This window comes from Megascapheus bottae, chromosome 29 (assembly GCF_031878675.1).
Source record: "Megascapheus bottae isolate mThoBot1 chromosome 29, mThoBot2.hap1, whole genome shotgun sequence".
NCBI lineage: Eukaryota > Metazoa > Chordata > Mammalia > Rodentia > Geomyidae > Megascapheus > Megascapheus bottae.
In genome coordinates this window covers 8,489,434-8,505,968 of record NC_143537.1, presented here as the reverse complement: position 1 = coordinate 8,505,968, position 16,535 = coordinate 8,489,434, and the positions used below count along the sequence as shown (strand labels likewise).

The window sequence follows — 16,535 nt, the reverse complement described above, 5'->3', positions numbered from 1 at the left end:
TGCATGGCTCGGCTTGGCTCCTGAGCCCGCCCTTGGGGTCCCGGAGAGAGGTGTGGGGGGGCTGGGTGGGTGGGCTATGGGGAGGGGGTGGGGGGGAGAGGACGAGGCCCAACGCCGGATCCGGAGCTAGGGAGTGGCCTCGAGGGGGTGGGGGTGGGAACCACGGGCCCTTGGTGTCCAGAAACCCCATGTCCAGTGGCCCTGGGAGGAGGGGAGGAAAAGTGCAGGGCCTCTGCTTGCTGCTGGAAGATTGCAGCCCAAGAATGGCTTGGTAGGGGAGGAGTAAGAAGAGCTGACCGAGATCCCAGCAAGCCCGGGACAGGGTATTGGGGAGAAGGTTCTTGGTGGTAGAGGTGACACCTCTGCAGAATAAAGTGGGGGGAGGGTGGGAAAGGAGAGGGGAACCCTGGAGACTGGGTGTCTTTGGGCACCAAACTGCTTTTAAGCCATCTCCTGCGGTTTCTCGTGGGCCTCCAGCAGGCCCAGGATGTTGAGGGAGACCGGTGTGTCGGTGTGTTTCACAAGTCTGTGTGCTGATAGCCAAGCTGAGAGTGAGGTGGAAAAGACCTGGTGGGACACGTTGGGAAATTTCTTCAGAAATCTGTGGACTGCTGGGAGTATGGGAGCTCGGCTTTTGGGACCAGTTGGTTGACAAATAGATTATGGAAGTTAAGAATGACCAGGCCCAGAGCAAGGCCCTGTAGAGGGGGACAGTCAGAGGACTGGAGGACATCGCAGAATTTGCATACAGGGCTGTAGTAACCCTGCCTCCCTGCTCCCAAGGATGCTGAGGGTTGAGCCCAGCTGAGAAGGCCCCAGAGGAGGAATGGCCCGAGCCAGAAGATGCTCCCTTCGGCCACCAGAGGGAGGTTTCTAAAATCGAGCCCGTCTTGGTGCCTGCTCAACATTCTCTTAGCTTCTGAGTGGTGGCCTGTGGAAGAAGGTTCTTGTGCTAGTCTCCTGTCCATATTTGTCCTCACCTGCCACCCGCATCTCATGAGGCATACAGTAGAAAACAGAGCATCTATGCCTGCCATGATGGGAAACCAGTGGAAACCCGTCTGTCAGCAGTGGTACTTTCACCAAAGAACCTTAGGTGCTGCTTCTCACATTAAAATGGGACCACAGCGACCTAGACAAACACTCTAGGTCTGATCTTACAGCACTCACCCCATGAGAAGTGAGTTACTAAACAGTGCCATATTTAGTCACTCCTAGACATATTCATGCTGAATTTTCTAGAGACACTGCTCCCCACCCCTCCTATTCCCCCCCCAACTCCATTAATGAAACATAATGAGCAGGTGTGGATGCAGAAGTGAAGTGATAATGATGGGGAGGGATGCTGGTTCATGCCTTGGATGAGAATAGTGAATCCAGGGTGGGGCCTCCAAATGAAGAGATCCTGCCAAAAGTGTAGATAGGACTGACACTTGATAAGAGAAATAGAAAAGGGAGGGGGGAGGGAAATGGGGACCAAAACACAAGAAGGGGTGTCAGTGTATGAGAAGTAATGCACCTACTACCTGATGAATGTAACTGTAAGCCCTCTATATATTATCCCAAGAATAAAAAAAATAATTAAGAGATTGGGGACTCCCTCAGCTGAGAGTCCACCAAACCTGGAGAAACCTGGACCACAAAACTGCGTTAGTATGGTATTTGGTTATAGCAATAGAAAACAGCCTGAGACACAAGGTGTCTTAAATCAACATTAAGTAGGTAATATAAAATTTTATTTTTGCACTGCTCTGGAGGTTGTGAAGTTCAAGATCTAGGTATTGATGGATCTTTCATCTGATGAAGACACACATTGTGGTTCATGCACAGAAATCTTCTCTTTGTGATCTGGCTCACTTTTATAACCTTACCATGTTCTAAAGGTCCCATTTCCAATATGGCCCTATTGATGGTTAGGATTTCAGCATAGGAATTTGGGATTGGGGTACACATTGAGACTATAGCAGGAGGCAAGGATAAATACAGATTTCTAGGTTCGAAGAGAAATTTTCCTGTGTACTTTTTTTTTTTTTTGCCAGTCGTGGGCTTGAGCTCAGGGCCTGAGCACTGTCCTTGGACTTTCTCAAGGCTAGAGCTCTACCACTTGAGCTTCAGCACCATTTCTGGCTTTTTTCTATGTATGTAGTACCGAGGAATCGAACCCGTGTCTTCATGCATGCTAGGCAAGCACTCTACCACTAGGCCAAACTCCCGGCTCCTGTGTACTTTTTAAGCTGATCCATTAGCTTTCTCCTAATATTGCTGTTTGAATTGTCTGAAGTCATTGTTTCTTTGTAGGTAACCTTTGTAAGTGTTCTAAAGTATCTCAGTATGGTGTTTTGGCTTCATTTGGTCTTCACTTCCAGCTGGAAACTCATGCCTTTCAGTTCTGGGAACTCATTATTTCATGAATTCTGGTATACTTCCATTGTAAAGTTGCTTCTGTTTCTCTGGAAAGTCCACTTTGCAGAGGTTGGAGCTGCTACATTGGTGTTGATGTTTCTTTTCTATTGCCAGTCTAAGAAGGAATTAGGGAATGTCTTCAACTTTCTCTGACCTATCTACAAAGCTTGGAGTCTAGTTATTTGGAAGAATGTCCTTCAGTTGGGTGTGTCTGATGCCTTTCTAACGATAGAATGGGGTTATGGGTTTGGGGGAAGAAGACCACAGAGGAGATTTCATTCATATATGTACAGGCTATATACTATTAACATGCCTTATCATCATTGATGTTGAACTTGCTTACCTGTCTGAGATGTTATATTCAGGTTTCTCCACTGTAAAAAAGTACTTTATTCAGTTTTATGATGTTAGTGAAATGGCTCTTTTAGTTTTATATAAACCCCATCAGTGTGTGTGTGTGTGTGTGCACGTGTGTGTGCACATGTGTGAGATAAGTACTTCCTAACTTGTACTATAATAAATTTGAGGCTGTTAATGGATTTCTTGCCTAAACCCAGCCATTTTTGCACGGGTCCCTGGAGAAACCTGGGGTTTCATTAGAACCCAATATCTGTTCTCTGGGTGTGGTTGCTTCTATCAGAATGTAATTGCTTCTGGACCATCTCAGATGAGGGGGGGTGTGAGAGGGAGAGAGGAAGGGAGAGAGAAAAGATCAAGTTCATTTAAAAGTATACTAAATATTTTTTGAATGACTGTTTCAAGGTCTTTTTTTTTTCAATCTCTCTGAAGCCATCACCAATATATTTTCTTTTGAAATTTTCATCTCCAGTTTTTTTTAAGGAGATTCAGCTCTTTGATTGTATTAATTTCTCTGTCATATAACCTTGGTCTGTCTGCTCAGATTGAATGTAGGCTGATCTGAAGTTCTGAATACATGGTGGGTTTTATTGATGCTGAGATTCACTGCTGGGAATAAGGATTGTTTCGACCCACGAGATTGTGATTGGAAATAAAGAGATTATGAATAAAGATTATATTTCAACACATTCAAACCCTGTCTATACCCTCTCGATAACAGAGAGGGCTGTTCCCAGCAGACACTACCGAGTTCTTTTAGGCCTCAAAATCCAGAGTGCACAACAACAACAGACACACAACAACCAAACACACAACACCGCCCCAAACTGTACCATCTTTATTGTCTTAAATTGCATAGTAAATTTGATTGTGCACGCTTTTAAATAGAGAGTAGGCAGCCCACTTGAAATTATCCTCTTGTGTGGGACATCTCAAGCTGTTTTACTGTGAGTAGAGAGCAGGGACCAAAGTGCTATCTGGACTTAAAAGCAACCATGATCTCATTAAATGGAAGTCAGGGGGTTGGAGGGATTTGGGTCCCACTGGAAAAGAAAATGTTGAAGGAAGAAGATTTTAGCTAAGAGGTATCAGCAGGTAACTGAAGGGACTTCACTGATGAATGGGAATCAGGAAAAGCCTAGAGAGGAAGGGAAAGGAGAAAGGGGTCCAGAGGTGCTCAAATTGGAGATGAATGCTACTTGCCAAAGACAAGCCCAGAGATGGCACTTAATGTAGCTGAGGTGCCCAGCTTGGGTGTTAATTACAATGGCGACCAAAAGCCATATACTAGAAAAATAACTTAGAAGCTATACAATCATCATTATAAATATTTTGTTTTTTTTGTAAACAAAATATTGGTTAAATACATTTTTAAAACAAAAAGTTGATTACAAAAGGTTCACAGTTACTCAGAAGAGAGCGGTATTGTCTATTGCACAGTAGTGAAAAAGTCTGCTCTGATCTCGTGTGTAATTAGTGACCCCTCCCCACCCCCCTTTTCCTCCGCGGGTGACTTCAGGACACAGAGAAACAGTATTTGCTGTAAGCAAAAGCACTTGGATAGAAGGCACTTTAAAGTTATCGAGCTCTACCAGGAACGCGTGGGACACACGGAATAATATTCTGTTTCTCTCCCCACGTTGCATCCCTGCAGCTGGAACAGGTCTTGGATTAGACTAAAGTTGATGGATGGCCTAGTTATAGTCTTGTTCTCATTCCACAGTGACAGACTTGGCTAGATTTCTGGGGAAGTCAACCTAAAAGGAAAGACAGGAATTACCCGTGATCCCACAAATCTCAGCCATAGGCTCTCTTTAATGACCTTTATCAGACTCCTCTAACTCAAGGAGACAGGTGCTCCTGTCACCTCTAGCTCAGGAGCTCCCTGAGAATCAGCATCCTGGGAGTGGGTTTATTACTTCATCTAGCTGTATAATGTGTAGTTCACTCAAGTAACACTTGGTATGTACTTGATATATGCTATGCTATGTTAACATTATCAAAAGAATATGGGGGCCGGGAGTTCGACCTAGTGGTACAGTGCTTGCCTAGCATGCATGAAGACTGGGGTTCGATTCCTTGGTACCACATACATAAAAAAAAGCCGGAAGTGGTGCTGTGGCTCAAAGTAGTAGAGCTCTAACCTTGAGAAAACAAAAAATAAAACCAGCTCAGGGACAGTGCCCAGGCCTTGAGTTCAAGCTCTAGGACCAGCAAACAAACAACAACAACAACAAAAACCAGAAGGAATTAAGTAATTTATATGTGCACTTTGTGTACTGCAATCCCAGCTTGTGCTGTGTAACTATGTAAAAACATGTGCCAATTAAAAAGAAAGGAATTTCAGGATTATTTTTCTTTTTTTGCTAGTCTAGGGGCTTGAACTCAGGGCCTGGACATTGTCCTTGGGATTTCTTAAGGTTAGCACTCTACCACTTGAGCCACAGCCCCATTTCTGGCTTTTTCTGTGTGTGTTGTACTGAGGAATTAAACACAGGGCTTCGTTCATGCTAGACAAGCACTCTACCACTAGGCCACACTCCATTCCCCGGGGATTATTCTTCTCTTTGCTGTATGAAGTGCAAGCTTGGGACTTACATCGTATCCTCGGAGAACAGCCAGATGGAAGGAGAGGAGCTGGAGTGGGATAACACTCAGGATGCCCTGCAGGCAGTCCACAGTGTGGGGCAGCTCGATGGTTTTGTATGCAAACTTGGAACTTTCAGTGTCGTCCTTGGAACACAGTATAATCGGGCGACCCTGAGGCAGACAGGACTGAGGTCATGAAATAGATCGTTTCATGAGTGTAGACATGGAGCTGTTGGAGGAGGCCCATAAGGAAGGGAAGAGGGAATGGAGAAGGTGGGGGAGGGGTGGAATAGAACGAAAGTACTTATATCATGTATTAGATAAAACCTATCTACCTATCATGTTATTAGTAGCATGATAAAACCTATAGAAACTATAAAAGAAAAAAAACAGAGGAAGTGGGGATGAAGGATAAGAGAGACTAACAAGCTGGGCATTGGTAGCTCATGCCAGTAATCCTACTCAGGAGGCTAAGATCTGAGGATTGCAGTTTGAATCCAGCCTTGGCACAAACTCTGATTTCCAATTAACCAACAACAGCAAAAAAAAAAGTTGGAAGTGGAGCTTTGGCTTAAGTGGTAGAATGCTTGCCTTGAACAAAAAAACTCAAAAGACAGTGCCCAGGTCTTGAGTTCAAGCCCCAAGTTTGGCACACACACACAAAAAGAGACATAGAGTAAAGTAAACTCAAAATGCAATATGTGCATGTATAGGAATGTCACCATGAGACCACTTTGCAAAATGAATATATGCTAATAAAAATGCACCTAGTAAAAAAAAAATGGGAAGAAAAGCCAGCTCTCACACCCAGCAGAGTTCCTGGACTCAGCATTAGTACCATGATGATGCTAATTTTGTTTTGCTGGAATTACAGGTGGGGTTACAGCATGGTATAGGTGAGAGATGGTTTCATGTGTGTGATTATCCTTGGGGTGTTTTCTCTCTTTCTCTGGGAAACGTGATTGTCACTCATGGGTAATTCAGCACCCACTTGCCAAGTGGTTTTGGGGTATCATGTCAAAGACCATGCAGACCCGTTCAATGTTGTTGTTGTTTGAAGTCAGTGCCTAGTATTTGCTGGTCAGGTGCTCTATCCTTGGGCCTACCCCAGGTGTCTCATACTGAACCTTAATGGAGCTCAAAACCTGGTGATGGAAAAACAAAACAATTTTGTTTAAAAAAAAAAACCATAAGCAAATCAACAAAGTTGAATTTTATGTAAAGGCCACAAGAGCAAAAAAATAAGACTAGGGTGATGTGACTGAGAGATGCTGTTGAGATCTGGGAAAGAAGGCCTCTCAAGAAAAGAAACCAGGTGGGTGTTGGGGGTAGGGGGCTACAGTCCTAGCTACTGAGATTTGAGGATTGCAGTAGGAAGCCAACTGGGCAGCGCAATCTGTGAGACACTTAACTCCCGTTAACCAGCAAGAAGCTCAAAGCGGAGGGGTGGCTTAAGCGGCAAAGTACTAGCTCTGTGTGAAAAAAAGCAAAGAGACAGTGTCCAGGCTCTGAGTTCAAGCCCCAGTACACACACACACACACCTTAACAAAACAAAAAAGGGCAGTCTTGTGAAATCTGACCTCACTCTGCACAGTTAGAATCACCTGTCCTACCTCACCCACCCCCACCCCCACTACTGCCCCCCAGGGCTAGGTCCCCAGGCTGCTTGTGAGGGTGGGTACAGTTTAAGTCACTGGACCACTCTGAGTGTCCATTATAGGATATGGCTGCAGGCTGTCTAGTTCCCTTCACAATAGATTCACTAATTCTGAGTGTGTGTGTGTGTGGGGGGGTATGGTCACACCCACTCACTGGCAACTCAACCCACAGCTAGTGCTGGCAGCGTGGGTGAGTTGGGCACAGGCAGAAGAGACAGGAAGGGAGTGGGGTCTCCAGCCTCAGAGAAGGAACTCACCTGGCGGGCCGTCACCTGCTGCAGAGCATTCTGACATTTGGCGAAGCAAGGATCTTTCATGATGACCATGATGACTGGCATCTGTTTGTCAACCAGTGCCAGGGGCCCATGTTTCAGCTCCCCAGCCAGGATGCCCTCAGAATGCATGTAGGTTATCTCTTTGATTTTCTGGGGGTGGGGTGGGAAGGACATAAGGTTGGACCCATGTCACATTGGGCAGATAGGGTGGGTGGTACAGTAGATGTGATAGAGGAGGAGAAAGAAGCTGGGGGAGGTGAGAAGTGAGGGTCAAGCGGATGGATCTATGGACAGACAAGTCAACAGCAGCAACGGCAAAGGGCAGGGGCCAAGGACAAGGTCTGGCAGCTGTCCAGGATAGTATGAAAGCCCAGCTGGCAGCCTTTGCATTTTTTAAGCCAGTGGCACTCAAGCAAGGTAGCTCCATTTCTGTTCTGTTCCATGCATGGCTACCCTCTTTGGATGAACAGTTGGTATCACTCTAGCTTTCCTTCTTTTTCTTCCTTAGGCGACCATATAGCCTTTCTGCAAAGATCATTTATAATACAACATTGTGTTCTGCTTAGGTGTACCCTTATTCAATAAACTGATGAATCATTTCCTGATTTTAGATACTTAATCCCTGTCTTTCACCAGCACACTTAGCCATTGAAGCTGAGACTCCCAGCCAGGCAGCACAACTATTGGGGGGTGCGGTGGGGAGGAAAGGGGGCTTACTTCTACTATGTCCCTCAAAAGGCAGCATGTGTCAGTTTTTTGCTGGTCCTGGAGCTTGCACTCAGGGCCTGGTTGCAGTCCCTGAGCACTTCATTTCAAGGCTAGGGCTCTACCACTTGAGCTACAGTGCCACTTCTGGTTTTCTGGTGGTTCACTGGCCAGAAGAGTCTCACAGACTTTTGTACCTGGGCTGGCTCTGAACCTTGATCCTCAGATATCAGCCTCTTGAGTAGCTGGGATTGCAGGCATGAGCCACTGGTGCCCTGCTTTCTGTACGCAATCTTGAGCCAGGTACTTAGCCTTTTCAAGCTTAGTCTTTCTGGGTACAATGGGGACCTTAACTAGCACATCATGTGACTGAACAGGGCCCTTTTGCTCAAGGCTAGCATGCTACACCTCCACTTCCTCTGCTCTCTTTCTTCCTGGTTTTGGCATTATCTCCTCTGAGTGCCCTCACGATTCCCAGGGGCTGTATGGTGGTTGGTGGGGGATGGAGGTGGGCAGAGTGGGCTCACCAAGGCTCCTTCCAAGCAGGTGGCATAGTTGTAACCCCGTCCCATCACCAGCAGCGACCTCTGGGTGTACAGCTCCAGGGCGAGATCGTGGATCTTCTCATCCAGCGACAACACTTCCTTGATCAGCTCTAAGTGAAGCATAATGCATAGGGAGGAAGCCAGTCATTTCATTTTTTTTCTTTTGCCAGTCTGGGGCTTGAACTCAGGTCCTGGGCACTGTCGCTGAGCTTGTTTTTGCTCAAGGCTGGCACTCTTATCATTTGAGCCACACTTCCATTTTACCGTTTTGTTTTTTTTTCCTAGTTTAGTGGGAACCAGAATCTCTTCAGTCTGTCTACAAATTTTCTAGAAATGGATCTATTTTACTGTAAAGTATATTTTAGAAATCACAGTTGTTAACAGTAGCGTGATTTCAGGAAAATTGTTAAATGACAGGAGGGGGTTAATCTCAGGAAGGTAGATACAATTCTAAGTTTTTAGTGAAAATTTGATGTTAATTAATTGGCAATGCTTGTTGCCAATTTATTGCTCTTGAAATGTCAAGTTAGCTTTGTCATTTCTGAGTAAATGTCTGCCAAGTTCTGAAATTACTAATGGCCTGAGCCACCCAGAGAGGAGGAAAGGCTAGGATAAGGTCAGAGGCTATAGGCGCCCAGTGTACAGGGATGTAGGGTAGATGTTAATCTTGACCCAGTGAAAGCTGCCAGAGGACTAGCAGTGGGTTGAAAGTTCTAGATGGTGAGGATGATTAACAACATTGTTTACAGGAGAGACAGTCAAGGAAGAGAGTGCCAACTATAATCACCGGATTTGATTAGAGAGAATGTTGGCTGTGGTGGTGTATGCTTATAATCACCATGGAACCAGGGGGATAGAAAGTTCATTGCCAACCTGAGCTATATAGCAAGTCATTGTCTTTAAGATGGATGAAAGATCTGGGTGCTGGTGGTTCAGGCCTATAAATCTAGCTACTTAGGAGGCTGAGATCTGAGAATCACAAAGACAGCCCGGGCAGGATATGTGAGACTTTCATCTCTAGTCTGCCACCAAAAAGATGGAATTGGAACTATAGCTCAGCCTTGGGCAAGTGCCAGCCTTGAGCAAAAAAGCTAAGAGGTAGCACCCAGGCTCTGAGTTCAAGCCCCAGTACTAATATAAAAAAGGCGGGTGGGAGAGAAAGAAGGAAAGAAAGAAGCAAGGGAGGAAGGAAAGGAGGAAAAAAGTAAGAGAGAAGAGAAGGAAGGAAGGAAGGAAGGAAGGAAGGAAGGAAGGAAGGAAGGAAGGAAGGAAAGAAGGAAGGAAGGAAGGAAAGAATGATTCTGTAACATACCAGGTAAAGATTTCAAGCCACGAATGATCTCTTGCCTCCTGTTCTGTAGTGAAATTCTGTCTTCAGACATCATCAAGCCGAACATCACCAAAGAGATGAACTGGCTCGTATAAGCCTGTGGTCAAAGGAGGAGTGTGGCAAAGAGTTTAAAATAATTTGTCTCAGAGATGCTTGAAGCACTGAAGGACAACACAAAGACCAGAAAACAATGAACAAAAAAGAGAGTAAATACAGAGAAAAATGGGAGGAGGGAGATGAAGAGGGAAGAGAGGGGGAGAAAGAGATGGAGAGAGGAGGGAAGGAAGGAGAGAAGGAAGGAAGGAGAAAAGAAGGAAGGGAGGAATGGAGGAAGGGAGGGAGAAATGAGCTGAGGTGCTTGGTAGGGCGGGATACAATTGCTCACATGGTTCCCAGGAGAGGAGAGCGGTCAAATCCTCCTTGTCTCCCACCTACCCAACCCAGGCTTTCCCAAGGAAAAGATCTATGCGTCCTACCTTGGTGCTGGCCACACCGATCTCTGGTCCAGCATTGATGTGAACACCACAGTCAGTCTCTCGGGAGATGGAGCTGCCCACGGTGTTGGTAACGCCCACAGTCAGGGCACGGCGGTCCTTACAGTAGCGCAGAGCCAAGAGTGTGTCTGCGGTCTCGCCTGTCACACAGGGGCCCTTTCAGTGCACATCAGCCAAGTTCAGGCACTCTGCCAGCCTCCTACCCTGCCCCCTCCCTACTCCTCAACTCTCTCTAGCGTCTACTTGAGAACTTGTTTCCAAGATTCATTCAGCCAGCCTTCAGGAGAGAAAATTGCACGTTCAACATCCCTCTCCCTCCCTGTCGATGGGCTGGGCGGTCAAGGCATCCCGCCCCCTCCCATGGAGAGCCTGCAGCCCTCCACGTGGCTCTCAGTAGTCTTGGGGCATCATGTTATGGTCCATGGCCTCTGGGAGATTTGCACATCAACAATGGGCTAATTGAACCCCAGAGCAGCACCTAAGGTTGCTGAAGGATGCATAGAGCAGGCTGTGTGGAGCCACTGATTGGATCTGGAGAGGGTCTAAAGGCTGTCCAGTAATTCTGAGAGTCATGTGATTCTCTCTTACAGAAAGCCCAATCAGGTGATGCTCTCCTTTGGGACCCCTTCTGTCTGTTCATCTTTTTCTCCAACAAACCCTTTGACCTTTTACTTCTCCCTCTGTGTCCATGAGCTCATTCTTGGGGATCTGATCAAGAGTTACAGGATTTTCAGTATCAATTTGACAGGTTAGACATTGAAGAAGCAAAACCACTCATGGAACGTTTCTTCAGATAGACCTCGTTTGACATCTCTTGGAGCTTCCCAAGTGGGGAACTCAAGTAATTTTTCTAATAAAGCTACTTCAATAGACTTATGCATAAAAGCCAGTATAACCACCCCCGTGTTTGTAACTAAGTTAATCTCGAGCCACACCCCAAAATCAAAACCAGTGAGGACTTTGGATGCTGTTCCATCCACACAGTCCCAGCTCTTGGCTGTGTTTATCCAGGCTTTTCGGCAGTGTTAATTGCAGACACTATGTACTGTTTGATAGCTCAATTCTTTACCTCCTTGTCTTTGAACATCTGGATTTAGCACATTGGAGTGTCACATGTAGCCTTGCTCATCACTAATGGTGGAGTTGGGGGAGGGAGATACCATCACAACCCCCTCCCCCCCAATTTGAATAGTCCCCCTCACCATTTCTTTAAAGAGCTGAACACTTTGGTATAAACACTCAAGGGTAAGCCGAAAGGACTGCTTTCTGTTCACATGAAACCCACCTCTGTTATTTTGCTCATAGCTCCCATTGATTCTTGAAATGTTTTTGAAGCTCTGCTGGGATCATTAGCTCAAAGGCAACTATAGCAACCCCAGACAGTAGGTATGACCACACTAGTTTTTCTTAGCTAGTCATCAAAGTGGAAATGGTGTTTTAAAAAGTGAAAATAGACTCAGCCTTAAAAGCCACTGTGGATATTACAACATCACTATCAGCTTTTCCATCATGATAATGACATGGGGCTTAGTGTTTTTTTTTCCTTTTTATCATTTTTCATTAGACATTCTGGAGAACTTATAGAGGAAATGACATGATGTCTGGCACTGGCTTAAAAATAATCTAGAGGAGGGTTTGGGGGCTGGCTAAAGACGACATCAGAGCTGGTCATGGCTGAAGCCTGACAACTCATTCATTATATACATCAATCTACTTTTATAAAGGTTCGGAATTCGTCATAACTAAAATATTTCATAAATCCTCATAGACCTCCAGGGGACTCCAGGCCTATGACAACCCCACTAAGAGCTAATGTCCCTACCTAGTGTTGGGTTGGTATGGAGGCAGAATTGACTCAGAGCAGTGTCTCTCCATGCCTCCCCCTGCTGGACATTCTGGGCACTGCACACAGAGAGCAGTAAGCTAGGACTCTCAACCTGGCAGAATTTTGGAGATTGTTTCTTTTTTCTTCTTCACTAAAACCCAGCAAGCATTAATGAATGCCTTGGAGAGTAGTCCTTGGGTTTGTAGCTTTGGGATGGAAGCAGATGAGAGTTGTGGAGCTGGGGGTGGGGAAGGCAGGGAGAAAAACAGACCTGGAGTCTCAGCCTACCTGTAGCTCCATTGTAACCTTGTCTATCTTCCTTATTTTTTTTTTAATTTTTTTTTTGCCAGTCCTGGGCTTGAACTCAGGGCCTGAGCATTGTCCTTGGACTTTCTCAAGGCTAGAGCTCTACCACTTGAGCCTCAGCACCACTTCTGGCTTTTTTTTTTTTTTCCTATGTATGTGGTACCGAGGAATTGAACCCAGGTCTTTGCGCATGCTAGGCAAGCACTTTAACCACTAGGCCAAACTCCCGGCCCTGTCTATCTTCCTTATACTGATGCCTTTGAGGGTTAAGTGTGCCAATGTCTGAGAGCATACAGGGCACATGGAAGGTATACAGAGGGGTAAATGGAAGGGAGGGTGACGTGTGGTATGATACAAAGAGATGAACCCAGAGATGAGCTAATGCAAACCTGAACACACTGCCTGCATCCCTTACCTGACTGGCTTATGAAAAAGCAAACGTCATCTCTGAATACGGGTGTATTCCTGTCCAGGAAATCGCTGGCGAGTTCCACCATCACTGGAAGCTCAGTCAGTTCCTCTAAAACTTGCCGGGTCTGAAGGCAAAAACATGAAGGCTAAAAAGTCAACCTTAGGTCCCACAGGGGCAGTCTGTAACATGTTGCCTTCCTGTTCAGGTGGTGGGGGCCTGGAGTCATTTATAGAGGTCACCTTGGAGAAAAGGCTCAATTGTTACATTTATAAATTCTTTTCTTTGTGCCAGTCCTGGGGCTTGAACTTGGGACCAGGATGCTGTCCCTTGGCTTAGTCATTCAAGGCTGGTTTTTTAGTGGTTAATTGGGGATAAATTAGACTTTCTGTGCAGGTTGGTTTTGAACCACCATTCCTCAGATCTCAGCCTCCTGAGTAGCTGGGATTACAGGACTGAGCCCCTGGGGGCCTAGCTCGGTGTCACATCATAAGCTGACCGATGGGAATGGGTTCCAGGGCTTTGCCAAATCCAGAAGATCAAATGCATGATAAAAATCTAAGAGCAGTGTCTCACCCTAGACTTCTGCCCACCTTCTACTTCCATCAAAGGTCCAGCCTGCACTTACCGCCACAGCAGCGTGGTAGCTGGTCCCACAGCCAATGACAATGAGTCTCCGGCATCGTCGAATCTCCTTCAAATGGTCCTTCAAGCCTCCCAGAAGCACTGCAGGGCACAGGACAGACATGGCGTCACTGCTGCTAAGTCTACATAGTGACCTCGTTCAATGACACGGGACCCAGGTGGGGCTCCCCACTGAATATTGGGGTTACCTGTGTTGGTCTCAAAATTCACCCGACCTCTCATTGTATTGAAGACTGATTCTGGCTGTTCAAAGATCTCTTTCTGCATAAATGCACTGAAGTTACCTGATCAGATAATGTGAAGGAAGTTAGGTGAGTTTTTCATTTAGATACATTTCTACGGCTTAGCTTTTGGTGAGGAAGATCCTGGTTGCAAGTCTTTTGTATAACCTTCTGTCATCGTGTCATTACTCAGAGTGACCACACCTGTCAAAGCCCACCACAGGTCCCAGAGGATGTCTTCAGGTAAAGGGCCCTGAGTTTGAACCCCAGCACTAACCCAAACCAACAAAGACTTTACTCACACTGCCCTATAAAGTAGAGATAGTGGAAGAGAAAAGTGGGTGCAGAATAGCTGGGGGCAGTGGTGAACACCTATAATGCTGGCATTTAGAAAACTGAGGAGGATTCAAAGTGAGAGGGCACATAGTGAGATCCTGTCATCTAACGAAGGTGGACTATAACCCCCTGTTACTACAGATCTCTTGCTCCTGAGGATAAATGGTGACCTCAGAATATCACAGGGAATCAATCACGGCACAGGGTCATAGGTGAGGCCCTCCATAGCCTGTTAGCTGGGCAAGCTACAGGCCACCTGCAGTCCTTCCCCAGTAGCCAGTGGCCATATAGGGCAATGTCTCCCCAACTCTCAACCCCACCAAGAGCAGCTTCTCCCCCCGGCTGCTGCTTGCGATAGCTCAGGGGACACCTGCCTTTCATGATTTGCTGCAGCTCCATCTGCAAGGTCTGAATGGCTCGGGAGGAATCGTCGCTAGCAGAGCGCTTGATTCGATGGATGGAGAGCTTCCCATCCGCCACTGCAGCAATGTCATCGTCCTCCAGGAAGATGACCCGATTGGTGTGTTCTATGATGGCGCTGGAGTTGAGGGAAACACAGATGTCAAGACTGGCACCCCGGCCTTCGTTGTGACTGAGTGGCAGTCACTCACTGGCTCCCAGCATGAGATCCATCTTAGTGACACGACAAAAAATTACAGACATGGATTCGTGGGTGAATCTCTCCCTCCCCCCACCCCACCCTCCCCGCCGGCTTCTCCTCAGAATTAATCTGCAGCCAGTGAAGTGAAGTGAACATATCCCTGATCTCAACTCCTTGGAAATGCGGGAAAACATGGTTATCATTTTGCTCCTGTAAATATTTTGCTTCTATCTCTGGGAGATAAAGACTATCTTTGAACTTACCATGAGGTCAACATCATATCTAGGAATGAATAATTCTTTCTTCATATCATCAAATTTTCCATGTTCACATTTCTCTAAATAATCTCACAGATGTCTTTTTTTTTTCTTTCTTCTGGGTATGTGGTACCGAGGAATCGGACCCAGATCTTCATGCCTGCTAGGTAAGCGCTCTACCACTAGGCCACACTCCTGGCCAGTCTTTTTTTTTTTTTTTTTTTTTTAATCATTGGTTTCTTCAAATCAGGATCTGTTGAGTTTACAGATTAGTTTGGAGGAAGAAGTAAGGTCTTGATATAAATGATTCTGAATCATTAATTTAAAAGTTTAACCAGGTGCTGGTGGCTCATGATGGTATTCCTATCTACTCAGGAAGCTGAGATCTGAAGATCACAGTTCAAAGCCAGCCCTGGTAGCCAAATCAAATCCATGAGACTCTTATCTTCATTTAAATCCCAGGAAAAGCTGGAAATGGCTCTGTGGTAGAGAGCTAGCCTTGAGCACAAAAGCTCAGAGACAGTGCCCAGGCGCTGAGTGCAAGCCCCCGTACTGGCACCAAAAACAGCTTGCTGATTGTAAGCCTACAGCTTTGGTCTTGTGAGCTGATACTAGAAGAAATAAGGTAGACGCAGTACCAGCTGAGGCAGCTGGCAGCACAGTGACTATTTCAGCATCTTTATTTTCTAACCAGCTGCCAGTATTAGTTCTACCAGCCCTTTGGTTGAATTTAAAATATGTATAACTACATTGCCTATAAATACTCATTTCATCTTCTTTCAAGCACTTAGGCCTTTTCTAGTTTGAAAAACATCTCCCCATATTTCATCAAATATATGATCACATTGACTTGTAAGGCCACAATCATTCTGTGTGCTTCTATGAAATAAAAATGTAATCAAACGGTAATTAAAAGATGTCACCTATGGGTGCAAAAATCTGTAAAAATAAATGTGTGTGTGTGTGTGTGTGTGTGTGTGTGTGTGTGTGTGTCTTAGGATCATTGAAATAACCCAAGCTTCTCACTGAAATAGTGCTGCTCTGAGCAGCACAAATTTGGGAACCACTGATAACGATCAGTGTTATGATGCCAGCTGTGGGCTAAAATAGGCCTTGCAGCCTGGGTTCTGGTTTGATTTCTTCTTACTTCTCAGGAGATCTGGCCTGGAGTGCTCAGAGCACTATTTCAGAGCGAGGTCCTTCTAGAAGTGGGGTGGGAATAAAAAAAGCCATCCAAGGATAAAAAGAAAGAAAAGTATGGATAAAAGAAGTTATTATCTGTCTGTCTATCTGTTTGTGTGTCTACATCACATACACTGATATTTATTGGGTCTATTTCCAATAACAGGAAGGTTTTGGTTTTTCTCACAAAAGAAAGCATAGTGTTTTGACAGTCACTCTTGGGTTACACAATCCCCAGGATAGAAAGGTGAAAGGGGGTTTCAATACCTGGCATCAGAAGCAAAAAAGAATTCCACTGCTTTGTCGCCCACAGCATGAAGACAGGTGGAGCTGTCCAGCCTCTTCACCCTGGTTTTACAGATATTCTTCACATTCTCAATATTGCCTAGTAAATAA

General features: G+C 45.6%; 1 protein-coding gene across 1 annotated transcript in view; it reads right to left on the bottom strand.

The window, feature by feature from the left end:
- Positions 1 to 3,583: 3,583 nt before the first annotated feature.
- Positions 3,584 to 16,535, bottom strand: part of Gfpt2 (glutamine--fructose-6-phosphate transaminase 2) — a 39,055-nt gene continuing 26,103 nt past the window's right edge. The window contains exons 9-19 of the mRNA XM_090321067.1: positions 16,407 to 16,524; positions 14,474 to 14,637; positions 13,731 to 13,826; positions 13,526 to 13,623; positions 12,904 to 13,024; positions 10,340 to 10,497; positions 9,846 to 9,960; positions 8,516 to 8,643; positions 7,266 to 7,433; positions 5,359 to 5,520; positions 3,584 to 4,517 (exon numbers count right to left, since the gene is read on the bottom strand). Coding sequence (XP_090177193.1) covers positions 4,473 to 4,517; positions 5,359 to 5,520; positions 7,266 to 7,433; positions 8,516 to 8,643; positions 9,846 to 9,960; positions 10,340 to 10,497; positions 12,904 to 13,024; positions 13,526 to 13,623; positions 13,731 to 13,826; positions 14,474 to 14,637; positions 16,407 to 16,524 — 1,373 coding nt within the window. The 3' untranslated portion in view covers positions 3,584 to 4,472. The remainder of the gene's footprint in view (positions 4,518 to 5,358; positions 5,521 to 7,265; positions 7,434 to 8,515; positions 8,644 to 9,845; positions 9,961 to 10,339; positions 10,498 to 12,903; positions 13,025 to 13,525; positions 13,624 to 13,730; positions 13,827 to 14,473; positions 14,638 to 16,406; positions 16,525 to 16,535) is intronic.